General features: G+C 32.9%; 5 protein-coding genes across 5 annotated transcripts; 2 read left to right on the forward strand and 3 right to left on the reverse strand.

Moving 5' to 3' along the window:
- Positions 1 to 1,257: 1,257 nt before the first annotated feature.
- LOC123698368 (RNA-binding protein NOB1) lies at positions 1,258 to 2,943 on the forward strand. Its single transcript, XM_045644979.1, has 2 exons — positions 1,258 to 1,928; positions 2,181 to 2,943. Exons 1-2 carry the CDS (start codon positions 1,323 to 1,325, stop codon positions 2,856 to 2,858), a joined length of 1,284 nt encoding a protein of 427 aa, XP_045500935.1. The 5' UTR covers positions 1,258 to 1,322; the 3' UTR covers positions 2,859 to 2,943.
- LOC123698373 (FAM172 family protein homolog CG10038) lies at positions 2,900 to 5,086 on the reverse strand. Its single transcript, XM_045644983.1, has 5 exons — positions 4,862 to 5,086; positions 4,489 to 4,789; positions 3,909 to 4,260; positions 3,555 to 3,639; positions 2,900 to 3,275 (listed from the first exon to the last, which is right to left on the reverse strand). The coding sequence occupies exons 1-5, from the start codon at positions 4,986 to 4,988 to the stop codon at positions 3,196 to 3,198; spliced, it is 945 nt and encodes a 314-aa protein (XP_045500939.1). The 5' UTR covers positions 4,989 to 5,086; the 3' UTR covers positions 2,900 to 3,195.
- A 197-nt stretch (positions 5,087 to 5,283) lies between these two features.
- Positions 5,284 to 6,966, reverse strand: LOC123698372 (syntaxin-18). Its single transcript, XM_045644982.1, has 2 exons — positions 5,966 to 6,966; positions 5,284 to 5,693 (listed from the first exon to the last, which is right to left on the reverse strand). The coding sequence occupies exons 1-2, from the start codon at positions 6,758 to 6,760 to the stop codon at positions 5,505 to 5,507; spliced, it is 984 nt and encodes a 327-aa protein (XP_045500938.1). The 5' UTR covers positions 6,761 to 6,966; the 3' UTR covers positions 5,284 to 5,504.
- A 209-nt stretch (positions 6,967 to 7,175) lies between these two features.
- Positions 7,176 to 9,479, forward strand: LOC123698371 (m7GpppN-mRNA hydrolase-like). The gene is made up of 4 exons (XM_045644981.1): positions 7,176 to 7,399; positions 7,511 to 7,673; positions 8,070 to 8,288; positions 8,699 to 9,479. The coding sequence occupies exons 1-4, from the start codon at positions 7,326 to 7,328 to the stop codon at positions 9,401 to 9,403; spliced, it is 1,161 nt and encodes a 386-aa protein (XP_045500937.1). The 5' UTR covers positions 7,176 to 7,325; the 3' UTR covers positions 9,404 to 9,479.
- Positions 9,480 to 13,967: 4,488 nt separating this feature from the next.
- On the reverse strand, positions 13,968 to 26,174 carry LOC123698370 (glycosylated lysosomal membrane protein B-like). The gene is made up of 7 exons (XM_045644980.1): positions 25,849 to 26,174; positions 25,224 to 25,472; positions 23,656 to 23,844; positions 16,576 to 16,806; positions 15,937 to 16,070; positions 15,135 to 15,266; positions 13,968 to 14,214 (listed from the first exon to the last, which is right to left on the reverse strand). Exons 1-7 carry the CDS (start codon positions 25,927 to 25,929, stop codon positions 14,037 to 14,039), a joined length of 1,194 nt encoding a protein of 397 aa, XP_045500936.1. The 5' UTR covers positions 25,930 to 26,174; the 3' UTR covers positions 13,968 to 14,036.
- Between the last annotated feature and the right edge of the window lie 726 nt (positions 26,175 to 26,900).

Raw genomic sequence — 26,900 nt, forward strand, 5'->3', positions numbered from 1 at the left:
ATATTTATTTATATGCGCTTTTAATCCCCTTCAGATTTCACTTAACGCTACAGTTACGTGCCACCTATTATTACTATTTATCTAGACTTAATTACTATGAAATAAATTCAATTCAAATTCAAATTACACATGGAATCGCAAACGTACATGAACTATATTCCCCTGAATTTCTGTTTATAAAAATGCAGCTATTAACGGAACTGTGACGGTGCCCAGAGGGTGGGTAGTTTTAAGTTTTCTGTAAACTTATATTACGTACCGTACAGTATTAAACAGCATTTCATTTGACTACGCAACGCTCTCTGGTAGTAGGAATTTAGTCGTTGATCAGTACCACTAGTTAAAATATCAAAATGAAATAAATACAAAAGCGATAAATTCTATTGATATTTTCAAAAGATTAAATATCTACCTAAGCTTTACCTACCTACGTATCTATTTTTGTTTCAAGGATGTTGACTTTTGATACTATCTTACAGAGCTGCTTATGATGAATAAAAAATAACGAATATTATATTATAATACAGCCAACAGGCTTATTGCCTACGGCTCATTGCTATTTTAAGGGTTCCGTACCCAAAGGATAAAACGGGATCCAGCACTTACTAAGATTGTACTTTATACTTGACTATAATAAAGTAATAAACGGTAAACAACCCAGGTACTAAATTATTCTGTGCTAATTGTATCTTAGAGAATTTATTATTTGTAGGTACTCTAAGTTTGTACTACACCACTCTTTGGATTGATACAGTTGTGGATACAGTAGACAGAGAAATTATCTGTTTAATGCCGCCTCTAAACATAAGCCAATGCATTGGCAAGTGCGCGCGCTGGCCAAGCAATGTGTGAACGGGCGTTGGCGCATTGGCCGTAGGTATTTGAACGTTGGTCAGCGCGCTTGCGAGCTTGCCGCGCCGAGTCGGCAACGTCAAAGGACACAACGTCGCAAGCTTGGGGCACCATCCACACATTGCTTGGCCATCCACTCTTGCGGCGAATTTATCCCTAACACCTACATTATTGACCAGTGGCTTGACCAGCGCACTTGCCAACGTACCTATTGGCCTTATGTGTGGAGGCGGATTAGCCGCATTACCACAGACTACAGAGGATATATTGACATTTGACACTGACACTTCAACCATGTGACATATCTGAATGTCAATAACCCGCAATAACCAAATGGCATGGCTGGGCATGGCAATTCACAAATGTCATTGTCACGTTTTGTTTAACAATTTCCAGCCGTTTCCAGCGCACGCCGCACGTGGTAAACTGTACATTAAATTGCAACAACTTTATTTATTTATGCAGCGAATATGTCGAAGTTAATAAAACATCTAGTCGTCGATACGACAGCGTTTATTAAAGCTGAGAATCTACAAAATATTGCGGAAAACATATACACAGTCCAAGAAGTAGTTGATGAAATAACCAACGATCGTCAGCGAAGAAAACTTGTTGTTCTACCATACGACTTAAAAGTTAAAGATGTATTCACTGAAAGTATCAAATTCATCACAGAGTTCTCGAAAAAGACAGGTGATTATACGAGTCTCTCTGCCACTGATATAAAAGTAATGGCTCTAACTTATCAAATGGAAAAAGAATTAGTTGGAATCGAACATTTAAAAACGGAACCAACGATGCAGAAAACTGTAAAAGTAACTGGGTTAGCGGGTTATAACGCTGGTACAGATGACAAAAGCAAAAATGAAAAAGCAGAAGAGACAACAACAAATATAGAGAAATCGGACACAATAGTCGCAGATGCCATTGATGACAGTTCCATTCCTACAAATGATACAGCTGAAGAAAATAAGGAAGATGATGATGAAGACAAGAAATTGGCAGATGAAATTGCTGAACAAATTAAGAATATGGAATTAAGGGATGATAACGAGGCAGCTGATCTCATTGTTAAGGTACTTACATAATATTATGTTACTAGTTATGGTAAAACAGTATAGCAGGATATCAAAAATAATATAAATTTTAGCCAGCCTGAAAATAAAAATGCATGTCTCTTGTGCATTTCTTCCAACAAAAAGAAATGAACCAGAATTTCAGTGTAATTTGTGCCTGGTGAAAAATAGGTCTCAAAGAAATGCTGCTTGTTTTTTAAATTTATTTATTACTTGACTTGACATAAATTATACTTGAACTTTATTTTACAGGTAGAAGAAAGTGATCAAGAGAGCGAGGAATATGAAAGCGAAAGTGATGATGACGATGATGATGATGGAAGTGAATGGATAACACCAAGCAATCTAAAAGAGAAGAAAAAGGAAATTGAGTTTGGTGAATGTGAAGAAAAGAATGTAGACGTTGCTTGTATAACATCAGACTTTGCCATGCAAAATGTTCTGAAACAAATAGGTTTAAACGTCACAGCGGTTGACGGGAGAATCATCAGGTATCTACGCACGTTTATTTTCCGCTGTACTACTTGCTTCAAAACAACCAGTGTTATGACTAAGCTATTCTGTCCTAAATGTGGTCATGCTACTCTAAAAAAAGTATCTGTCAGTGTTGACGATGATGGCAATCAGCATATTCATATTAACGGACGTAAACCACTCACAGCTAGAGGCAAACGATTTAGCTTACCAACACCGAGAGGTGGCCAACACTTCCAATATCCTATACTCACTGAAGATCAACATATACATAAACGATTTGCTAGCAAACTCGCTAGAAACAAGACTAACGCGTTAGATCCTGACTATATTGCTGGATTCTCACCGTTTGCAATGAAAGACGTTAATTCAAAATCTGCCGTTCTAGGTGTGAGAGCCAATAAACAAGACATTAAATATTGGATGAAGAATTACTCCAAGGGCAAGAAGAAATAAAACAAGCTTGTGAAATATACTGTTTTATTGAAAAACATTATTTATATTGTTTATTGTACATACTTAATAAAAAATTTAAATCTTATAATATTTATTATTGTCTTTTGTGTGCGCCTTATGTATTATTTTTTTGCATTAAATAGTCAGTCAATAGACTATGGCATTAAGTAGTAGAAGTAATAATATATGATGGTTAGTACTGATGCAAGGACATGCTTGTCTAGATTGTACCCACTCACTCTATACTATCACTGTATTCCTCTGGGAAGACGTTCCATTCCCGGAATTTAATTTGATATTTTCCTCTGCGCATGTTATATTGATAACTAATAGTTCTTTAACTTTTTAACTTCTTATCAATAAATTTGAACACAGAACTCATACATGCATATGACGTCATTTCATGTTGAGGATGACCTGAAAAAATAAAAATAAATATAGATAATAAGCATGAACTCACTTGGTAATTGAGTAAAAATTAGACAATATGCACCAATCTTCCTTCAGATCAGCTAAAATGCAATTTAGTTGTATAAAAGAAAAAAAATATACTTCTGTATTAGTACACAAAAATTTTCAAAAAGTAAACAAAATTTCTGTTTTAAAAAACAAACAACTGCATTATCCTTAACATCTTGAAGAGTGAAATAATGTATTTAAAGGAAATAATAAAAAGTTTTATAGCAATGAAATTACCTGCTGATAATCTTGTTATATCAAACTCAGGAGTTTTCATTGGTGTGTCTAATGGTGATGAAGTAGCTATCCAATTTATTGCAACCTATAAAAAATTAACTGTTAATGTAGTTATAATGATTAAGAATATTTTAGAATAAAATATTGTACATATGTAGTTTATTCACAATTGTATACATTTTTCAGAGTGATTCAGAGTCTCAAATCCCAACTCACTTCCAGAATAAATATTTGAGTATACAAACTGCCATCTAAATCAATTTTATATGTATTATACACAAAGATACTATGATAATATATAAATTTATATTTTATGCAATATTTCAAAAATATTTTTTTTTTAATTATATTTACCTTTTTCAAAGCATCTGATATTTTAGCACCAGAAAAGGAATGCACAGAATCTGTAAAGGCCACAGCTTTAACTCTGTTCTCAAAGTCACTTTTAAACTTCTGAGATAGCATAACTGTTAATAAACCCCCATAACTATGGGCTATTATCACAACATTTTTAGCTTTTGAATCTGCTATGTACGTCTTCCACACATAAGTTGCATGTTCTTCACTAGAACTGCTATTTGGAATTTTCTTGCCAGCTCTGTGAGTGTCATTTGGATTCATGACCAATATACCAAAATCTCGATTGACGGCTTCCTGGATGTACGGAATTTGGGTTCCTTTGTCTAAATTTTCGTTGATTATGAGCCTGTAAAGTTAATACAATTGTAAGTGGAATATGTTATAAATAATAAGAATTTTAATTTAGTCAAATAACAAGTTTAAATGTTTAATTGAATAAAAAGTATGTTAAAGTAGACTTTCTTTGGTAAAATAAAAGTTGCTATCCAGGACATGAGATGTTAGAATTTACCAGATCAAAATGTAATTTTTTAAAATTATTTATAATAGAATGCGGAAACGAAAAATTACTTACGATCTTGCCCATTGACCAGCGCGAACAGCGCCTGTGCCTTGTATCAAGACTAAAATAGTGTCCTTTTGATCATAATCTTTTGATACAAAAACAAATGTACCATTTTCTGAAGATGTACCTTTAGGTACGGGTAACTTAGATAGATTCTCTGTATCCTCCAAAAGTTGATATATGTGTTCAGTCACCGCAGCACCAAGAACTTCGTAGTGAGATTGGCATTCTTGGTGATCGTTACTGATATTGAATTCAAACGGTTCATCGCCTACAACACCATCCGGACCGAGCTTTCTCAATTGCCCATCTGGAAATCGATTTATAAAATTTAGCAACCGCGTGATAAATAGGAATATCAACAATAATTTATTACAGTTACCGGCGTTGAAACCGTAGCCAAGCTCTTGCATAGTTTTAATTCGACCCATTGTCCTTTCCTGTGTTACGAGAGTCCTAGCCGGCGAACCTAACAATCGACTAAAGTTGGATAGTAATTTTTTAAACATCACATGCACTAGCACAAGGATATTTCAAGTAATTCAAATTCACACAGTAATTCATTGAAAAAATAAATATTTTGTTATCACTATTCTGTGAAGTGAACTTTCATTAGTGTGTCACTGTCATGTTCAGAATAATGACATTTGTAGGTCCTATAATAGTCTATTTGTAGTCTATATATAATAGTCTATGACCATATAGGATAGACCGACCTCGGAGGATGGAGGGAATTTCGAAATTACTATAACTCACTGTCCTGAATCAAATCATGTTTTCTGATTGTAGTAAAAATAAAATAAATCACAAAAACAATTTTTTTATTAAACCATGTTAAAAAATTGTCTTAATACTTTTCTTTCGCCACTTAACAGAAAAAAATAACCCAAGTACATACATTTAATATTATATTACCACAATATGATATATTGACTAATGTAATATCATACAATAAAGATCTGCTAAGATATTTTATTTCAAACAAGATATATTTTCAATAAGTTAATTTATACATTTCGCAAACACTAATCATTATACCAATCAAGGAAAAGTAAAGTGAATGACATGACAAGGAAGAAAAATAGCATATAGACTCGCAGCCCAGCATTCCTTTGAATGGCCTGCTTTATTTGATCATTTGCATCTTTCATAGTTTCTGTTGTACCCACTACTGTGTTGGCTATTCTATCTATATCTTGCTCTTGTTGTAGTACCTGAAAAAAATAAAATAATTTAATATCTGAGTAATTTTGTAATTTATGTTTTACGGCATCATAATCAGTATACAATTTGGAATTTATAATGCATTATGCATTTTATCTTTGCAGTAGATAAATATTATAAAAACAAGAGATAACTTATAATCCAATAAGTTATCTCCACCAGTATTTTCATTTTTCATTAATATCTTAAGTTTCATAATTTTTAAAATAATGAAAAACAATTTTTTCACATTATTGTTGTTAAGTTTTTAATTGCAATGCACCTTTTCAGTGAATATTTCCTGTAACTCAGCTATGTGAAGTACTTTGCTTTCAATCTGTCTAACTTCCTCCGTCATACTATTTAGTTCATTCAGCAGTTGGACATTCTCTGATTCAAACATTTGTAACTCCTCTGCACTTAGTTCACCTTCATCAGACATCACGGCTACCTCATTTTCAGACAACTCCATTTTTGTCCTTGGACTATCAGTTTCTTCATTAACTATTTCATTATCTACATTGTCTTTCTCAATAGGTTCAATAACATTATCAACAAATGGATTTGGAATAGAAGATTTCTTCTGCGGTAGTTCCAAACGAGACAGTTTCCTCATATCCAGAGCTCTTTTTACCCTGAATGCTTTTAACTCACTGTGTATCTTACATACTGCTTTCAAATAGGCATCAACAAGATCTATAACAGCATCCATGTATTCCCTTGTCTGTTGTGAAACAGATAGCTTGCGATTATCATTTCGAAATTCTTTCAAAAGATGGGAACAGGTATTTATGATCCTTTGAGCGCCTGTGTCGATTTGATCGCGTTCATACTCCGACATTTCGTCTTCCGATAGAACATTTAACACGTTTAAGTACCTCTCACGGTGCTCTAACAAAAAATCTCTCAGTTTCGTAATTTGAGACGTTATGTCTTTAGCTGCTAGCATAAAACCATTTTTTGACTTTGTTCGCAATATTGTCTTCTTCTCTTCAGGTATGGGACTCAGTATACCAAAAGTTTTATTCCGGGTCTTCACTGTTTTAATACAGGCTTTAAACAGAGGCGTGATATCCATATTTCTTTCAAAAATATGTTCCTAGTAAACGTTTATGTAAATGTAGATATTAAACCAGTTTAATGTTAAATAAACCCTTGAATATCAATTCTTAACTTTTTACTTTGTTATTTGGCAAAACGTACGAATCATGTTCTGCGAAATTGCAAGAAATTTAATAAATAATAAAGAATTTTTCAGTTTTCACTCCTATCGTCAATATTTAGATATTTGACGTTGACATATTTTTTTAGAAGACATAATATGACAATTGACAGTAGACAGGCTATTGATACATCTACAGACTACAGTACGGCATTCCACAAATAAATTTATTTAATCTATATTCTATTTTGGTCTGTATTATGCACATGTGATCTTGACAGCCCGAGTTGACAGCTGACATACGTGACATGAGAATTGAGAAATTGTCATTTGTTAGGTACATGTCATGCAAATTGCAAACAGTTTTGTTGCGTAGAAATAAATGCTTAAATTTATTATTCGTTTCTTGTTTACTAACAAAACAAATCAGCTGACTTACAGTGTTTTTTAGACTTATTTTTACTTTTGTGTACACAAAGAAATGGCTTTTCAAAGTACAAGTTCAAAAGTAAATAAACATTCAATACCGATCGATATCCTCGACGATTTATGCAGGTAGAAATATAATAATTAATGTGATGATATTTAAATACTTTTTTTTTTCATTTAAGATTATAAACGTGAATATCGATGTAAATATCTTTAATCGTTTCTTTTTTTATCTAGTCGTTTCATCATAAATTTGCCGCCAGAAGACAGAGGCAATTTGGTACGAATATGTTTCCAAATAGAATTAGCACATTGGTTCTATTTGGATTATTACTGCACAGATGATAGCACCAGACTTAATCCATGTGGGATAAGGGAATTTGCAGCACATATTTTTCAGGTATAGTATTTTAAACATAGTACAGTTATTTCTACTTTGATTCCAAGTGGATTTTGTGTTATTAAAGTACAGTTGAATATGATAGCCGAAATCAAATAGAAATAGTTTTAAAGCTATATAAAAAACCTATTGAGTACTTAACTATGTGATTTTTTGGTGGAATTAGATACTTGATAGAAAAATTCTTATTGCATTGTGGTCTACAAAATCTGTTACAACTTTCTTTAAATAAATCTATAATGTAAATTAAACTTTTAGAGAAAACAATAGTTAATCATGCAATCTCACTTTGACTCAAATAAGTGGTAACCTACCTACATCTTTTTAACCGACTTCAAAAAAAGGAGGAGTTTATCAATTTGGCCTGATTTTTACTTATATCATTGTGTTTACCAGCATGTTCCCACACTCCGTGAACACGTGAGCAGTCTGGACGCAGTGTTGGATAACTGGAGAGTGTACAAGCAAAGCGTGCCAACATATGGCGCTATTATACTCGACACTGAGCTGTCACATGTGTTGCTAGTGCAGTCGTACTGGACGAAGGCGTCCTGGGGCTTCCCGAAGGGCAAGGTTAATGAGGATGAAGAGCCGTGGAAGTGTGCTGCTAGAGAGGTGATTTTATTTTTGATTACTAAGTATCGGTGACTCACCAGGGGCCTTATTCACGGCCGCGTTAGATCACGTGGTCTATCTAATGTCAATCCCATACATTTTTGCGATTTCTAACTTTGTTATCGTTTTGTAATATTGTTACTTTGTCTAAGGCCCAAGGTCCTTTGATAACTTATAGATATTAAAAAAAAAATATATATGTTCGTGGGTTCAGCTTTGTTCTTTTTAGGATTTAATGTTTGTTGTAAATGTTGTGTGTTGATGCATTATTAGGGTAAAAAATTTTATTTACTCCCCTTTATAACTTTTGTGTAATCTATAATTTGACTAAGTATAATGATAATCTGGTTGTCTAAAATAGTTTACCAATTACCATACAAGACTTTAAACATATTTATTTAAAATTACAGGTACTTGAAGAGACTGGCTTTGATATCACCAATCTCATGAACAAACAAGACTTCATAGAAGCTACAATTCACGATCAAATAGTCCGCCTTTACATTGTCGCTTACGTGCCGCGCGACACCAAGTTTCAGCCTAGAACCCGAAATGAAATTAAAGCGTGCGAATGGTTCCCTATCGCTGACCTACCAGCCAATAGAAAAGATATGACGCCGAAAGTTAAAATGGGCGTCAGCCCTAACGCATTCTTCATGGTTCTACCGTTCGTTAAACGCATCAGGCGTTGGGTCTCCGAAAGAAATCCTAAAGTATTCTCGCGAAGAACGAGACACAAATCCATGGGAGAACTCGAATCTTCCAAGGGCAAACCGAAATCCATATCGCAAGGCTTGCAAAATGAAATACAAGAGTATCAACAGAATTCTGAAAAATCTAATTCAGAATTGCAGGTATCGAAAAGTAATGGCCACTCCCACTCAAACTCGAAAGTCAACGGTAATGGCAACAGAAAAGGCGGGAAATCGACGAAACGTCAACTGTTTACACCACAGAATGTCAACAATGACACAAACAGAATCTCGCCAGTGAAAAATGAAGAAAGCGCAAAGGATGATTTTGATAATTATTACAGTAAATATATCAACTTCGTTGCGCCTTCGTGGGCGAATTTTAAATTCGACACACGTGCAATTATTGAAAGTTTAAATTGAACGAGGGATGTTTGATTTGATCTCAGGAACTTTTATTAGAGATATTTTCGTGGAAGAAATAAAATTTTAAGACTGATAATTGTTTTATTTGAAAATTATTAATAATGAACAGACCATGAAATGTAACTCCCATCTTAAAGTTTATTCAACAGTTTAAAAGTTATTTGAATTGCTTTATCTCATTATATTAATGTGGTATACAGGTATAGACTATAGGTAATCCTACCTCTTAGATGCATTGGTAACGGTCGCGGTGGTAGCAAAAAAATGATATGAATGTCCGATAAACAAACATTATGTTGGTTAGGTTAGGAGAAAAAATCATAAGGCTACTAAGAAATGTATAAGAAAAACAAGTTATAGCTATAACATCAACTTTATTTGCAAAGTACACATAAACATGACATCACAAAATAAAACAATCTTACAAATATACAAATTGGTCTAAAATATACAAAAGCCCGTAAGCTTCACGTCCTAAATTAATTAGATCTTTTCATTAAAATAGTCAGAAAAAGTAAAACAAAATCAAATAATAATAAAATCGTCAAATTAATGGAAACTTTATACGTGATCTTGTAAAAAAGGTAAAAAGTATTAAAAATAACAATACCACTTTCAAATTGAAATTTTAAACTTTAGGTTAAGGAACATCGTTGATAAAAAGATTGTAATAAAATAATATATGGACTAAAGAACCCTTAAGAAGATTACACAAGTCACAAATCATAACAGCATGGAAATAAATTAACTAAATTATTTTTAAATTAATAATATCACAAAATTTATGTCTAGTATTTTTTTGGGTATAAGTATTTTGTGTTTAAATATATCTGAAAAATAATGAATGCATGGTCAATCATAGAAAGTACGATTGATTGACTACATGTCGCAGCATAATCTGTGGTCTCATCATAAAATGAACAATTACAATATTATTATATGGGAAAACTTTGTTTTATATTTTACACTCCAATAGTAGCCCGCGCATACATACAACTTTTGCATCGACTAAACTGTTCTGTCGAGTTGTGTTCTCCTCTGGAATTCCACACGACTAAACTGTTTAGTCGATGGAGGTCGATTTCAGTGTTAATTTATATCCCGAACAAATCTAACAATCTCCTATATGCAATTCTTGAATCCATGATAAAGATTAACTGTTTAGTCGATTACGCGGACTTCAATACGTCCCAACACTATGAGCGCGTGATCGATAGTTGTACAACTTTTTACTCAAAAACAAATCGATACGGCTTTTCGACTTTTTTATCGATCAACTATTGAGTTGACAGTATTCGCGCGTTTATATATTGCTATATACTTATGAGACAACAAAACAGTTGTTCAACTAATAGTTGTATGTATGCGCTAGCCCTTAGCCATTTAAAATTTCATGACCCATGGTCATCGTCATATAACATATTGTGTTTATATGTTTTTTTTAACTGCTCGAATTTTTAATATGGTCAATTATAGCTATTTTTTTATATGAAATGCTTCAACAATGCATAATAATTGTTATACATAATACCTTTCTTAACATATTAGGATTCAACTACATCTTACTCGAATACATAATATACAAAACATAACTATTTATTTTTATTTTTCTTTCTTATATAAAAAACATTCAACATATTATGTGTTCAATAAAGTCTAGTAAAAGTTTTATTTTTACATAATTATTTAGTGTCAAAACTGCCAAATTTTGTATACATTTCTGTGCTCAAGCCATTGAGTTAATATTAATATGGAGACGATACCGCCTACATCACTTATGTTCCACTCAACATACGTCATGTGGCGTAACTGCACTCAGTCGCTTGCTCGCTCATTGGCGCGAACGTCACGCTCATTTTTTATTTGTTTTAAAGTGAAACGCATCAAATATGCCTACGTGTGTGTTACGATATTGCACAAATAATACAAAGAATACGGAAAAGTGCAAAGGAATAACTTTTCATCAGTTTAGTAACTAGATAATAATTTTTAAAACTTAGTTAGAGCAAAATTTTTGGCGGGCGACATTTTGTCATAGATTAAAAATTTAAGATATGACATTGGGCATGAAATAAGTGTTGTTAGTAATAATTGCTGGCGTATATTTTTATAGTATAAAATAATAATTTTACATATTTAGAAAAGCATAGACTGGTTGTTAATTGAAAAAAGGTGAAATCATGAAATATGAAAATCAATTACTCAATCACCAATTTTATTTGTTAATTGATTTTAATCAAGTTTTTAATTGATATTGTATAAGCTACTGACTTGAACGTATAATTGAATTATTATTTATTTATCTGCACTAATATTATAAAGAGGAAAACTTTGTTTGTTTGTTTGATTGTAATTAATAGGCTCATAAACTACTGGACCGATTTTGATGAAAGGAGAATGCACATTTTTGGTACTGGTTTTTCTCATGCATCAAGACAACAATACTATTAAAAAAAATCTCGGCAATTTAGAGGCCTTCTTACCATCGGAAAATATATTTTGAACAGGGAATGTTTTGTAAAATCTAATAAGACATGTAATTGTTTAGATCCGTTATTCGATTATATTCGATTTAGTGTCCATTACCGGTTACCACGGTAACCAAGCGGTAACTTATTACATTTACTATGGTAAATAGCTAAATGTATTAATATCGATTATTGTTTTCATTGAATTACAAAAAAAATCAATTAACATAAAATCACTCTTTAAGGTATTGTTTATACACTGTAGGTTGTTTTAACAAAGATAGTGAAGTAAAATAATATAAATATGTATATATATAAAAAAATATTATTATGACATAGCTTGGTAGGTAACCAGTTATTTCTTATTTGTTTCTTTCTTCGAATATGTAGTGAAAAAATGATTCAAACAACAACAACAACATGTAAACCGAATAAAAACTCAATTGGCATTTTTTAAGTATATATTTAGGTTTTCTTGAAATCCGTCCCGGAAGATTTCTGGTGCCTACCTACACTAGCCGATGAACAGATAGACTTTGTCTGAAAGCATAAGCTCTACGCATAGATTAAAATATATGTTATTCGAAAAATAACCTTTGGACGATAAAATGTTACCTAAATCACACATAAACCTAACTAAATCGGGGTTATTTAAGTTTTGAGGTTATTTCACATTTTTCTCAATATCTTGAAAACCCCTGTTTTTATCACAAAAAAATCAATTGGTAAAAATCTTTTGAATATTGAAGAACCCTCCAAAACCACTCTGGCATTGACGCAACACTGTACTGTGGTCCATACTTTCATGGGCATTCTTCTTTGGCACAGACAATCTTAAGACCCTGAGAAAGAACATAGGCTACTTTTTATTGCGAAATATGTGCCACGGGCGAAGCCGGGGCGGACCGCTAGTTCAGAGATAAGTAATTAATATTTTTTCTATTCAAGGTTTCCATGTCTGGGCCGTGAAGAAAGGGAAAAATTATTTTTTTTCTAAAAAAGGCTCAATTTGTAAGGAATAAAACTTCCCATAGCCCTGACTGAACCTAAAACGTCACTATTTACATCATCCTATATTATATGCCAGATATTGTTAGCCCCGCGTAGTAAAGTCAGTTTATACCTAAAATAAATATTAAGTAAGTACAAAGAAAATTTCAAGTCAACGTGCATGTAAGGAGTGGCACCCAATAAAATAGACAGAATAAAACAAAGTGTCGCCTCTATAGCGGTGAGTCAGTGACATCGCATAATCTATGACTGTCTAGCCGTCATTCGCGCGCCCAGCGCCGCCGCGCTTGGCGCACAGATTTTGTTCGTGGTGTCTGCTCCATATTAATATTATCTCAATGGCTCAAGCAAGCATTTGTTTTCTTTTACCATTTTTAGTGCCCAACAATTTTTATATCATAATATGTCCTAAGCATATGTCATATAGGTAGGTACCTTGTTTGCCTGCATTTCTTTTTGTTCCAAATTCCTTAGATATTTTCTCAGTGTCCAATTAAATCCTATACATTTTTTAACATCCAATTAAATTCCTATAAATTCAAAATATCAGCATACGCATATCATCGAATTACATTTAATCAATCAACATCTCACATAATAACTAAATAACGTGCCACATTCATTTGAATCCAAAATCACCAGTGCTACGGGTGCACCGAGTTATATCGAAATTACGAATAGCCTAGTGTACATATGACCTGTGGAATTATTTTCACCATCCAAACACAATCCCATATATTCCTAAGCAAACGTTCCACATATATTATCCCCCCACCCCCACAAAATCACAGTCCATCATCCAACATCACATACAAGAGTCAGACTTCGCACGTGAGTGCGTATACCGAGTCTAATTGAAATAATGACTTTAGCCTATTATGTATGTGGAATTTTTTTTCATTACACAATCCCTCATCCCCACCCCACCCCCTCCACAAAATCACAGTCCTTCATCAAGCATCACATACGCAAGTAAGTCCTCATTAGTGAGGGGGTGCGAAACCTCGCGCGCGAGTACGATTGGTACACGAAGTCTTATCAAAATGTTGTTAGTTATATAGTTTAGCCTATTATGTATTATCTGTGGAGTTTTTTTTATCCCCCCCCCCTCTACACAATCACAGTCCATCATCCAGCATCACATACGCGAGTCAGTCCTCATTAGTGAGTCTGGTGCGAGTCCTCGAGCGTGAGTATCTCCGTGCGAGAACATACACGATGCCAGAAAGAGCTAGCGATATGGGTACACCGAGGCCTATTGAAATTATTAGAATAACGAATAGAGAAAAGCCCTCGACTGGTGGTACGCCATAGCCGATTGTGTATGACCTGTGGAATAAATTAAAAATAGTAAATAATTAAATTGATACATCTGTACTAATATTATGAGCTGAAGAGTTTTTGTAAATTAATAGAATAAGAGAAAATAATTAAATTGATATATCTGTACTAATATATAGCTGAAGAGACTTTTTTTTTTTGTTTGTTTGCCTGCTTGAACGCGCTCTTATGAGGAACCATGGGTCAAATTTTAAAAACGATCGCTATTAGATAGTCGATTTATAGAGGAAGTCTATTATCCATACTAATATTATAAATGCGAAAGTAACTCTGTCTGTCTGTTACTCAATCACGCCTTAACTACTGAACCAATTTGCATGAAATTTGGTATAGAGATAATTTGATACCCGAGAAAGGACATAGGCTACTTTTTATCCCGGGAAATAGGATACGTTTTATCCCGGAAATCCCAAGGGAACGGGAACTATGCGGGCTTTTCTTTGACTGCGCGGGCGAAGCTGCGGGTGGAAAGCTAGTAGGCTACATATTATCACGCTAAGACCAATAGAAGCGAAACAATGCTGGTAAAACGGCAGGTCACAACTTTTCATAATTATTGAATAATAGTTTGAATGGGATTAGCATGATAATGATAAGCCCTTTTTTTTCAAGTGGGGAAATCTATAATTATAAACCCTCAACAAGCGGTGAAACCTGTACTTGATAACATGAATAATAATCACTACATAGTAAACAAAGTCGCTTTCTCTGTGCCTATGGGCTATGTATGCTTAAATTTATCCCTTTGTATGCTTAAATCTTTAAAACTACGCAACGGATTCTGAAGCGGTTTTTTTTAATAGATAGAGTGAGGAAGGAAGAGGAAGGTTTTAGTATATAATTTATTAGGTTTTCGACAAAGCGGGCGAAGCCGCGGGCGGTAAGCTAGTTTAATAAATAATTCTCACCAGGCGGTATAATTGTGCTGCTTATAGAAGCCATCGCTAGTTTCACCAAAGGACATGAACATGTCTTGCACCAGCACCTTGGGGGAGTCTTTGAAGTACAGTTCTATGGTGCTGCGTTGGGGTAGCCTTGTTCTGGTAACATCAATGGAATATTTCGTTTAGTATCTAGGCATTAATTAAAAGCCTCACCTAAGATTACTAGGTTGATACGGAAAAAAAATTGACATAGATTGTTGCTTTTACTTCTTGATTGCTTTTCGTTGCTATTGATTATGTATATTTTTTGGGTGTATCCATTTTTATACCGACAAATATTTATAATATTACAACAAGTTTAACATCTACGCTTAATTTAATATGAGATTATACCTATCCTTCTCTTGACTCTTCGAGAATTTTAAGAGAAGCATTTACCAAAAACTTACTGATAGTTTGTCTAGAAAATTTTCTCTAAAGTAGGAATAAAAAAATAATAATTAGTTACATATTATTTACGCAGATGGCTTTCTTGTTTATTTTTAATTACTAGTTACATAAGTCTACACTTATATTATTAAAAGTTCAAGGTTTTTAGATAACACACAAGATTTTTTTATCAATTCATTTATCACATACTACAAATAAATAAAATGCAATATTGTTTCGCAAATTAAGTCGTTTTCTAGAGTAATAAACAGAAAAGATTTTAATTTTTCAACATAAACAGACGAATAAACTCAAAAATTACACGACCCTTCGATACATTTTTTCACCAGCGGAAAAGATCATGAAAAAAATGTTATATTTTTCAAAAAAAAAATACCTGTTAAAATCAGATACATGTGCCATAGTAGAGCTGGCAACATTCCGCTCTTTGTCCGTATAACCGACAGGTCGGAACTGAAGATAGCCTCCTTCTTCATCATTAAAAAGAGACGGGGTTTTGATCTCGATTATCTGTGAATTTTATTTGATTTTTAAGTATAGACTATCGACTTTAAACTAGGCTATTAAACCAGGCTAAAATACCAAATTTCATATTATAATCTGATCATTATTATTTTTTGCATAAAGAGTAATAAAATATCCACACAAACTCATAAACATCTATGTTTATAATATTAGAATGATTAGGTGAAAGTTAGAACTGAAGTAGAAACAATCAAAACAATATTCAGGGAGCGACGTCATGCGTTCGTAGAGCAGAGCGGCAACGTCGCGTAATAAGTTAATTGTGCGGAGTGGCAACGCTGCGTTAGCCGTTCGTCATGCGTTCGTCGCGGTTGTGCTGAGCGGCAATGTCACGCCATTAGTTATTTGTGCGGAATGGCAACGTCGCGTCATGCGGCCGTAGACACAATATTAATTGTTTCTACGCTTGATGCAAATATTCATGTTGCAATTATCAATTAACGAAAGCATGCATATTATGTACAATTTAGACCAATAAAATAAAACTAACCTCAAAAACGCCCGGCGTATGTTCATCGTCCAGGCTCTTGCGCATAGTATAGTGCATTGTATCGCTCGCGTCATCCGTACTGACCAATACAAAATGTAACGCGAATCTCGAAGCGTTGTACTCTTTAGATATCGTCAAGTTTACTAGAGATAGGTCTACGAGTGTTGAATTGGCAGTGTGAATCAAATGTGGTAATTCTATTGCATAGTCTCTGAATGGCAGTAGATCTAACTGGAATAGGAAAGTTAGATTTAGACTATGGAGTGTACATAAAATTTCCTCAGAAGCATTAAAAATTCCATGCCGGTTTTTCCTTTAAAATGTTAGTGTAAAAATTGTGCCGAATTTAGGTAGGTTTCAAATAATATTATTTATAATGGTTTCCTGTTGATACCAATATCATAAAAAGGAAAATTGCTTTTTGTCATTTTTTATAATTAATTAATTAATAATTAAGAATTATTCTTATATCATACTAACACATATTAATAACTACAGACACAAAAATGTCAAAATTTTTCACACCCCATGGCTTCACAAACCAACACTTTCGCATTTATAACATTCTTTTATTTATTTATCATTTATTCAGGAAATTATTACAATTCTTAAAAAACTAAACAATTTAAAAAGGAAGGATTTCTTAAGGATACCTTACCTTTTTTTTTGTCTGGTGTCTCTAGATGTTAGCCAGAGGGGCTTCTACATCTTAACGCGATCGCGTGGGTGGACGGAAGGTAATATATATATATATATATATATATATATATAAATACCAACTTGGGCACTAAGTTGATCCAGCCCGACTGCCGTGCATTGCCGACTCCACCTTTTCCCCCATATTACTCGACTCCGGTTGCATAGATCTTGCCCGGAGTGGCAACGGCGCAAATATTTGCGCGACGTTGCCAAACGTATTCATGGAGAAATTGATATACTCAACATTTTTATTGCTAAGATCTTGAACTGAATCGACTCCGTAACGGCCAAAATTCAGAAACCCATAAACACTTGTTGGCTCCGTTTTATATACCAAATCCAAAGTCGTATGTTGATCAGATCCATTTATATTATCAAAATTACAGCTTTATTTGATCCGACAAAACGAAACTGTATATTAAGTAACGTAGATTAATTTTTCGTAAACACTGCAGTATTTGTTGGCTCCGTACACAAACATATTATAGTTAGGTATAATGTTCCATACATTGCTAAATCCGCCTAGACTAGACGAACTCGACTTCCGTAACGGTTCAAATTTTGAAATGCTCAAACACTTCTTGACTCCGTTTTATATACCAAATCATAAGTCGTATGTTGATCTGTTCCATTTATATATGCACTTGCAAGGGCACATTGACATGGGGATATGAAATTAGGGCTAGCAAAAAATCTCCTGAGTTTTATGGAAGTTGAAGAAGTCGACCGTAATTCAATTGAAACTTATAGAAAACGTTGTGAAACTAAAAATTCGGAACCCTAAAAAGATAGATATTTGGACGAACCTTTCGTCATACAGTGACGGTAATAATTCTCAAGTAGTATGCATCCTACAAATAACAACCTACCTCTTGAATCATCAGTAAATATCAAGATAATTATCATAATATTTATTGACGTGTAGCGTTCGCCTATGCCCTGATTCTGATATCAATCTGATAAAAAAATTAAAATGTTAGATTTAGGTCAAACAAATGACGACTCATATTCCTGCACAAATTATCCATTGCCAACACGTTTAACCAGCAGTGGTGCAGTGGGTACTGCCGGTGGATCGCATCCCGATCTATCGAAGCTAAGTTCGTTTTCTACGAGTTCTACGCCAACTGATACTCAAATTACTTACGGAAAACGGAAACAACCGCTAGAACAAGATTGCAGATTTAGTGATGATATGAAGGATATTCGGTCGGAGTTGAGCCGTATTAGTACATTACTTGAAAAATATGTATGCTCAAATGAACAAGTAGTAAACAAAATTCATGAAAACATTTCTGAGGTAAAAACACAAAATATTACCGAAATTAAATCGTCCAACGAACAATCCTTGAATTTAATTCGCCAAAATACGAATCAAATCAATGAAATTAAGTCATCAGCATGTATGATAATTACTGAACAAAACATATTGAAGAGTACTATTTCTCAATTAGAATCCCAGATAAACTAGGGTGAGAGTAAAATAAAATCACTGGAAATAAATCTTTAATCAATAAATCAGTCAGCCAATCCATCGGGTTTTACGTCTAAAAATCAACTTCATATAATTTAAAACTTAATCAAGGAACAAACGAAGGACAACGAAGGAAAAAAATGTAATTTTTACTGGTTTCCCAGAATCGACATCTTATAACTCAAAGGAGAGGAAATCTAAAGACAACTACGAAATTTAAAAAAATTACCTCACTAATAAGTTCAGACCTACCGAAGCCAGTAAAAAAAAATATAATAATAAATAACCTTAATTCAAACTGTAGTACAGGTGTTGATGGTATTACTACAAAAGCAATTAAATGCATCAAAGAACAAGTAGATAACTGCGTTAAAAACAACCGACTTCAAACTTGCACTTGCAACATTTACAAATACAGACAAAAATGCTCATAAAATAAAAACTACTGGGCCTATCCGAATAAAATTTTTATGGGACCAATTCGACACCATCCCGCATCGAACAAAAAAGAATCACGTAAATCGGTTCAGAAACCTCGGAGTAATCGGTGTACATACATAAAAAAAAAACATACCGACCGAATTGATAACCTCCTCCTTTTTTTTTGAAGTCGGTTAAAAATTAAATCATACCTTAAGCGACTGTTTTAACCAAGCCATAAGTCAAAGACGTTTTCCGGACTCGTTAAAAATAGCGAAGGTAACTCCTATCTATAAGAGTGGCTCAAAATTTGAACCTGGTAACTATAGGCCAATTTCGGTTTTGCCAGTATTTTCAAAAATATTGGAGAAGATTTTACACACGAGATTAGAAAAATATTTAGACTCATTTAATTTTATTTCAGTGCGTCAATACGGATTTAAGCCAAAAAGTAACACTCTGTCAGCGACTATGGACCTAACTATTAAAATAAAACAGAACATTGACGCAAACAATATTGTTTTGGGAGTGTTTATTGACCTACAAAAGGCCTTTCATACCGTTTCTCACGAACTTTTAATAAAGAAATTAGCATCCATTAACATTAATGGTAAAGCAAGATATGCTGAAATCATATTTAAAAAATCGATAAATATTTCACAAATAGTTAAAATAGATAACCACGATAGCATTCCCTTACCAATTACATGTGGCATACCACAAGGTTCGATTCTAGGCCCATTGCTTTTTTTAATTTATATTAATAATTTACAAGATTTAAAGCTAAATGGTCACCTAACACTTTATGCGGATGACACCTATCTGTTTTATTTTGGTCCCTCTATACATGACATGATAGCGCAAGCACAAAATAGTTTAAATAAATTAAATAAATAAATGCAATCTACTAAAAATAAATATATCTAAATTCAAAGCTCATAACAAAATTATTCCACCACACGCTCCACTTAAAATTAACGGTGTTGGATTAGAACATAAAATTCACGAGAAATGCCTAGGTTTGCGAATCGACAGCTCTCTGAAATGGAATTATCACATCGACCACCTAAAAAATAAATTATCAGCACTTCCTAGATCTGTGCATAATATTACTTCTTGCATTCCTCATAAATTACGCCACACCATCTACAACACGTTAGTAAAGCCGCACCTCATGTATTTAATAGAAGTATCGGGGGAGTGCTTACAAAAATAAATTAGCGCCACTCCAAATTTAAAAAAATAAAATAATTAAAACTATCTTTTACTATCCTTTTTTAACTAAAAAAATCTACGACGACACTAAAATAATGAATTTAAAACAATTATCTATACATATAATAAAATCGTAGGAAAGTCAAAACTGTACATTGAATATTTTTTTAAAAGAATATCTGGGCCGTGATCTATAATCGATATAGAAGCCAAAAACATAGTTTTTAGAATTTTTGTCTGTTTGTCTGTTTGTCTGTTTGTCTGTTTGTCTGTTTGTCTGTATGTTTGTCCGAGCTAATCTCGAAAAGTACTGCATAGATTGACTTCAAATTTTGCATGAATATTACTAACAGGTCGGGTGAGGCTATAGGCTACATATTATCAAGCTATCACCTACGGGGGAGGAGCTGTGAACCTTTATTTTTCTTACGTATTCCGTGTATTACGACAGCGTACAATCTAAAGACTCATGTTTAAATGTTGGTTTCGAGTAAGCCATGCTATTATCTAGCTTTACAAAATAAAAACTATGTCATTTACGTAATTTGGGCAGAGAAACAGTTTAATGAATTTAGTAGTATAAAGACAAATTAGAAACAGCGCCATCTATTAAATGTTATAAAAATCAAATCAATTTACACGTTAACTATTGGAAATTAATAATCAAATGACGCATATATAAATGTTGTTTGACAATATCTAGATTGACACTATAAAAATTGTGCCATTTAAGTAACTTGGGAAGAGAAACATAGCTTAAAGAATGTAAGTTGTATAATGTTAATTTTGTAACAGCGCCATCTATGAGATTTCGTAAAAATCAAATCAATTTACATGTTAACACTGCTGAACACAATGTTAAAAATTAATAATTTAAATATAATTATGTTATTTATTTATTTAACTCTTTAACCCATATCTTCCATTCCCTATAAGATATATTTCGTGGAAATAATAAACTACATTTTTTTTAAAGTGAGGGTACTTAGATGTTTATTATTTTAAGTAAAAATAGACACCATTATCTACAGTTAATCTAATGATTGTGTTACAAAGAGTATAATAATATATTGTTGTGTTCATTAGTTACAATTTTTAAAATCTTCGTGTTTTATAAATTTACTAGCTTACCGCCCGCGGCTTCGTCCGCTTTGTCTAAAACCTAATAAATTATGTACTAAAACCTTCCTCTTGAATCAGTCTATCTATTAAAAAAACCGCATCAAAATCTGTTGCGAAGTTTTAAAGATTTAAGCATACAAAGGGACATAGGGACATAGGGACACAGAAAGCGACTTTTTTTATACTATGTAGTGATATTTATAAAGCAATTGAATGCCATAAAACCAAAAATATCAAATGCAATCTTCGTGTTTTGTGAATTTTCACCATCATGCGTTCCCACAAAAGGTAAGTTGTTACTTACAGGTATTTATTGAAATGAAATGAAATGAATGATTCTTTTATTATTTTGAGGTGCATTGGGAACAGAAGTTTTTGATAAAATTTTATTTGTAAGTACTTAGCTTTTTTTATAGATTTACAGTTAACTTTTGATTTTTTTATTCAATGCTAATAAAATTATATCGCCTTTGGAAGACGATTTCTGCTGATATTTTTACTACACCACTTGAAAATTGATGATTTGATGATAAAGACAGTAGCAGCGAGGATTAAGTGGAAATTAGTAATCATCCGCTTCGTCAATTTTTGACTGAAGTTAATGTCCAACGTCCAATGGTTCAATCATTGGAAGTATCTCGGGAAATTTTGGAGGATATTTTTCAGGAAGGAGAGGAGGGACAGCCAACCACATATCAAACTACTACGTTTTAGTACCGAAAAAAATGTTATTGCCAAATGAAACGTAAATTTTGCACTCACAACTTTACAAGTAATGTTTTTATTTTGACTTTGCGGTTATCTGATTATAATATTAATCGTTATGGCTATCGACGTACCGACCGTACTGGGATCAGAGTAGGTACATGATATACAGTTCATCATCCAGGATTGCTTAGAGCATTTTCACACTGAAAAAGATGTTTTCTTTGAATCGTAGTTGCTTCATTTATTTATTTTTAATCATTTTAAATAAAATGTTTTATATTTTATAAATATATCATTTTCATTATTTAAGTAGATAAAATAAATTATGTTACGGTTTTATAAGAAAACACATTATATTTGTTAGGCGACGGTGATTTCTTCCAGGCAAAAGAAATCATCTTCAGGATGGAATCATCCTGGATCATCTTCAGAATCATCTTCTGAATCATCTTCAGAATCATCTTCAGAATCATCTTCAGAATCATCTTCTGAATCATCTTCAGGATGGAATCATCATCATGGATCCAGATGGGGGTCAAGTGACGCGGGCCACGTACCACAAACATGCTTAGTTTGTGGTATCGAGCGCGAAAGATAGTCATCGTGTTTTTAGTAAAGTTACTATGTAAACTAACGTAATTTAATACTTAGGTACATATTCTATAATGGTGTGCTCAAACTGTTAATCTACATTTAATTTAGATTATTATTTGATACTAAGTAATGTAGAATTTAAACCACATTCATGTTTTCTTCAGATTTTAAGATTTTCTTATCAGAGTGTTCAATTTTAATGTAGTTAAATTTTATAAGAGACAATAATTAAGAAAATTTTAAAATAAAGTGTCACGTATTTTTTTTAAACAACGAATGACGAAAAACGACCTAATCGCGGACGAAGTCGCGGGCAACAGCTAGTACTTTTATAATACGTGTATGTTCATCCGCAAAGCGCTACATAAAAACATAAATACAAATATTATATTCTCAACATGAAATCGCCATTATCCTAATAGACGAGCTAGCTATCTTGCCCTCCCGAAGATCCGAACAAATTATGGAAGGCGAACGGCAACATACGTTTCTATAACGGGAATAAATGTCTTTAAACCTTCAAATGGCTAAGGCCGCAAGCGACCAATGGCTGAGCTCGGTGGGCTCTGATTGGCTCATTTGAATCGGATCAACAAGAGCTAAAACGCAAAAAAGGTGGATTTGTATAAAAAGCACGTAATTATTATTATTACTGATGGTTACACTTGTGGCTCCGTTCGGATCCACATACGGACGGTGGTGTGGCAATGGATCCACAAATACCAACCGGATCAACAAGTGAAAACGGATCAAATAATTACTAACTATATGGCACGTTTGATCAACATAGTGCCCGTGGAGATATCTATATATATATATATATATATATAAGTATTATATATCCTTACCTTCATATGTACAAATCCGTCCCGTTCATATCTGTCTGTATGTAGCGTTCCCACTACATGTATCATGGCCTCTTGTTCTGTCAAAATACTCTCTTTCAGGGCCCACGAGATTCGTTTGCAACTGTATTCCTTTTGTGGATACTTCGGGCTTATGTAGCCGTTGTCGTTTAAGTCGTCATATTCTATTAACTGAAAATATAATACAGGTCTTATCAACTACATCAAAAAGACCATTATTTTTTAACGATGTTATTGTAGATTTCCATTATTTTCCAAGAAATGCAATAATGATTCATTTTTAAGTTTTTTACGAATAATTCTTGACAAGTAATGATATTAGGTGCAACTAAGCAGAACACTTATTATTATAGCAAGGTGAAAATATTACATAATATATCATACTCATATAACAAAGTATTCTTTTGTTTTTATGTTTCGAAAATGCATCTGATTTCACATGGGCAAAATAGCATCCCAAAGTTACCCCAAAGAAGATGTAGGCACAGCAAGTACTAAATAATAATATTGTACTATAATCGGTGAATTCATTAAATGATAAATGTCCGTTTTCTAATAGATATTTCAACTATGTTTACTAATATTAGCCATCTGTGAACGTATTGATAGCAATAACTGGGTTAAATGTGACACTATCAGCTTTGCATATGCACATTATAATAATAATATAATAATAATAATTTATTCATTTATTCAAGTAACTAGGACTCAATTTGTTAGTAACAATTAATGACTCAATTTGTTAGTAAATTATAGCAGACACACAGATGTCAATGATTCATGTATTTGATTAAAGTAAATCATATTACAATAGCATTATTGAAATAAAAATGAAGCTGAATATGTGACTCATATATTAAATTTGATAGTGTTGTTATAAAGATTGTATTCAATAATGTACAGTTAACAAGAATTAAATTGTACTTCACTACATAGTATAAAACAAAGTTGCTTTCTCCGTCCCTATGTTGCTTTGTATGCTTAAATCTTTAAAACTACGCAACGGATTTTGATGCGGCTTTTTTTAATAGATAGAGTGATTCAAGAGGAAGGTTTTAGTATATAATTTATTAGATTTTAGACAAAGCGGGCGAAGCCGCGGGCAGTAAGCTAGTTCATTATAAATGTTGATTTCTTCCACTTTTAAGTTATATGTCAGTTTATATAATGGAAATGTTTGTTTGACAATCAATGAAAAATAATTGTTAATCTTGTACTATGTAATATGTATGGTTTGGGAAAACAGTATTTTTGATGTGATTTTCCTTTGATTGACTTTTTTCAGACTATGGATAAACCGTAAACAGCACTTTACATGCATTACATGATATGAAACAAAACTAATGTTTATTTTATTGTTACTAACAGATAAAGCAATATCACAAAATTTGCCAGGTTTAGTCACTAAATACAACTGTTATAGATTTGAATAACTAATATATTTTACTCAATAAATGCCACATATATAAACCAAAGGTTCGTGAATATTATGCTATTTTATCATATAGTTATTATCCTAAATTTATTTATTTACGTAATATCACACATACCTTGTCCATAACTGTAGCAAAACTATATCTTGGCTGTTCAGACCAAGAAAAGTATTTTGGCTCCATTCCTTCCCACTTAATGTTTAAAGTGGAGTTGAGACTGCCGACAGACATAACCATTGTCGGTAAGTGTCTAGTGAAGTCCCATATCTGGTGAATGGTGTCGGAGTCACCATCAGCCCTGACGTACACCAGGGTTGTGGTGTTCATGGGACAGTCATTGCATCCAGGATTTAGTAGCGATGTTATCTGTGAAATATGTCATATTATTGATAACATTTTTTAACTATATTGGAAATTATAGATAAAAATTGTGGTAATTGCTATGCATAGTAAATATTTATAAACTATCGTTAATTAATAATTATTTAATTATTGTTACATTTAATATCAATAAGTTGAAGGAATAACCACTTATAAATCTAGTTCGAATTAGTGTACCTAATTGTTTTATTCATTAAGTATAGACGTAAGAAGTTGAGCAATTAGTATTAATTACATCATTTCTAAAGAGAAATAAAGGCTTCAGTGACCTTCGTGATAATCTAGGTGACGACAATTATATTTAAACACTAATAACTTAACATCTGTTACAAAATTATCGTCAATGAACATAATTACTTACTTTTCTATCCAGTCCATGAGCGGTAGAAAAAATAAAGGTAATCAATAATGCGTAATATACCCTTATCACCGAAGGGAACATTGTGTTTGTAAAAACAATATTAATTTTATTATTCACTAAGGGGAAAGATCACAAGTCAAAAAGTAACAAATTATACAATAAACATATCAGCACGTGCGCCGAGACGAGACTGCAATTAAACTGAGAACGATAATGCGTTATGATATCTTTAATTTATTTGTCTCGGTGTAATAAATTTCAATGATTAATTCATTTCCTAACAAAGAATAACGCGAAAGCTTCAATTGCAATTTGCAAAATAAGCCTGTGTCATTTCATTTGTTGACGTTAGAAATGTCATTAAAATGACATTGAGTGCGATAGCTAACAGATAAGATTGTAAAAAATTAAAAATTTGATACCTATATTGCTCTGAGCATGGACGTATTTCGTATGTATGTGATACTAGATTTCCGCCCGCGGCTTCGCCCGCGTTTGCAAAGGAAAACCCGCATAGATCCCGTTCCCGTGGGATTTCCGGGATAAAAACTATCCTATGTGTTAATTCAAGTTACCCTTTATAATTTATGTGTGCTAAATTTCATTGTAATCGGTTCAGTAGTTTTTACATGAAAGAGTAACAAACATCCATACATCCAAACAAACTTTCGCCTTTACAATATCGTAGCTTCCGTCCGCGCGGAAAAATTAAGATTTATTTTTTTCTACGTATTTTTCCGGGATAAAAAGTATCCTATTTTATGCCCAGGATAATAAGGTATAATTATACCAAGTTTCATCGAAATCGAACCGTTACTTTTCACGTGATGCCTGAACATACAGACAGACAGACAAAAATTTTTTTAATCACATATTTGAGTTTGGTATCGATCCAGTAACACCCCCTGCTATTTATTTTTTCAATATTTTCAATGTACAGAATTGACCCTTCTACAGATTTATTATATGTATGAATACGTGATGTGATATTATGCATGTTAGTAAGCGTTATAGTCACGTTATAGTGGTTATAATCATATCTTTTTGAACTC

This window comes from Colias croceus, chromosome 16 (assembly GCF_905220415.1).
Source record: "Colias croceus chromosome 16, ilColCroc2.1".
NCBI lineage: Eukaryota > Metazoa > Arthropoda > Insecta > Lepidoptera > Pieridae > Colias > Colias croceus.

Excerpts from the sequence above, each read along its gene's own strand:
- LOC123698368 (XM_045644979.1), top strand. The coding sequence starts at position 1,323 with ATGTCGAAGTTAATAAAACATCTAGTCGTCGATACGACAGCGTTTATT. Across the intron at positions 1,929-2,180 it reads CAGCTGATCTCATTGTTAAG|GTAGAAGAAAGTGATCAAGA; the intron begins GTACTTACATAA and ends TTTATTTTACAG.
- LOC123698372 (XM_045644982.1), bottom strand. The coding sequence starts at position 6,760 with ATGGATATCACGCCTCTGTTTAAAGCCTGTATTAAAACAGTGAAGACC. Across the intron at positions 5,694-5,965 it reads AGGAAATATTCACTGAAAAG|GTACTACAACAAGAGCAAGA; the intron begins GTGCATTGCAAT and ends TATTTTTTTCAG.
- LOC123698370 (XM_045644980.1), bottom strand. The coding sequence starts at position 25,929 with ATGTTCCCTTCGGTGATAAGGGTATATTACGCATTATTGATTACCTTT. Across the intron at positions 25,473-25,848 it reads CTCATGGACTGGATAGAAAA|ATAACATCGCTACTAAATCC; the intron begins GTAAGTAATTAT and ends CATATTTCACAG. Across the intron at positions 15,267-15,936 it reads CATGTATCTGATTTTAACAG|AACAAGGCTACCCCAACGCA; the intron begins GTATTTTTTTTT and ends TGATGTTACCAG.
- LOC123698373 (XM_045644983.1), bottom strand. The coding sequence starts at position 4,988 with ATGTTTAAAAAATTACTATCCAACTTTAGTCGATTGTTAGGTTCGCCG. Across the intron at positions 4,790-4,861 it reads TGGCTACGGTTTCAACGCCG|ATGGGCAATTGAGAAAGCTC; the intron begins GTAACTGTAATA and ends ATCGATTTCCAG. Across the intron at positions 4,261-4,488 it reads GCTGGTCAATGGGCAAGATC|GCTCATAATCAACGAAAATT; the intron begins GTAAGTAATTTT and ends TTAACTTTACAG.
- LOC123698371 (XM_045644981.1), top strand. The coding sequence starts at position 7,326 with ATGGCTTTTCAAAGTACAAGTTCAAAAGTAAATAAACATTCAATACCG. Across the intron at positions 7,400-7,510 it reads ATCCTCGACGATTTATGCAG|TCGTTTCATCATAAATTTGC; the intron begins GTAGAAATATAA and ends TTTTTTATCTAG. Across the intron at positions 7,674-8,069 it reads TTGCAGCACATATTTTTCAG|CATGTTCCCACACTCCGTGA; the intron begins GTATAGTATTTT and ends TGTGTTTACCAG.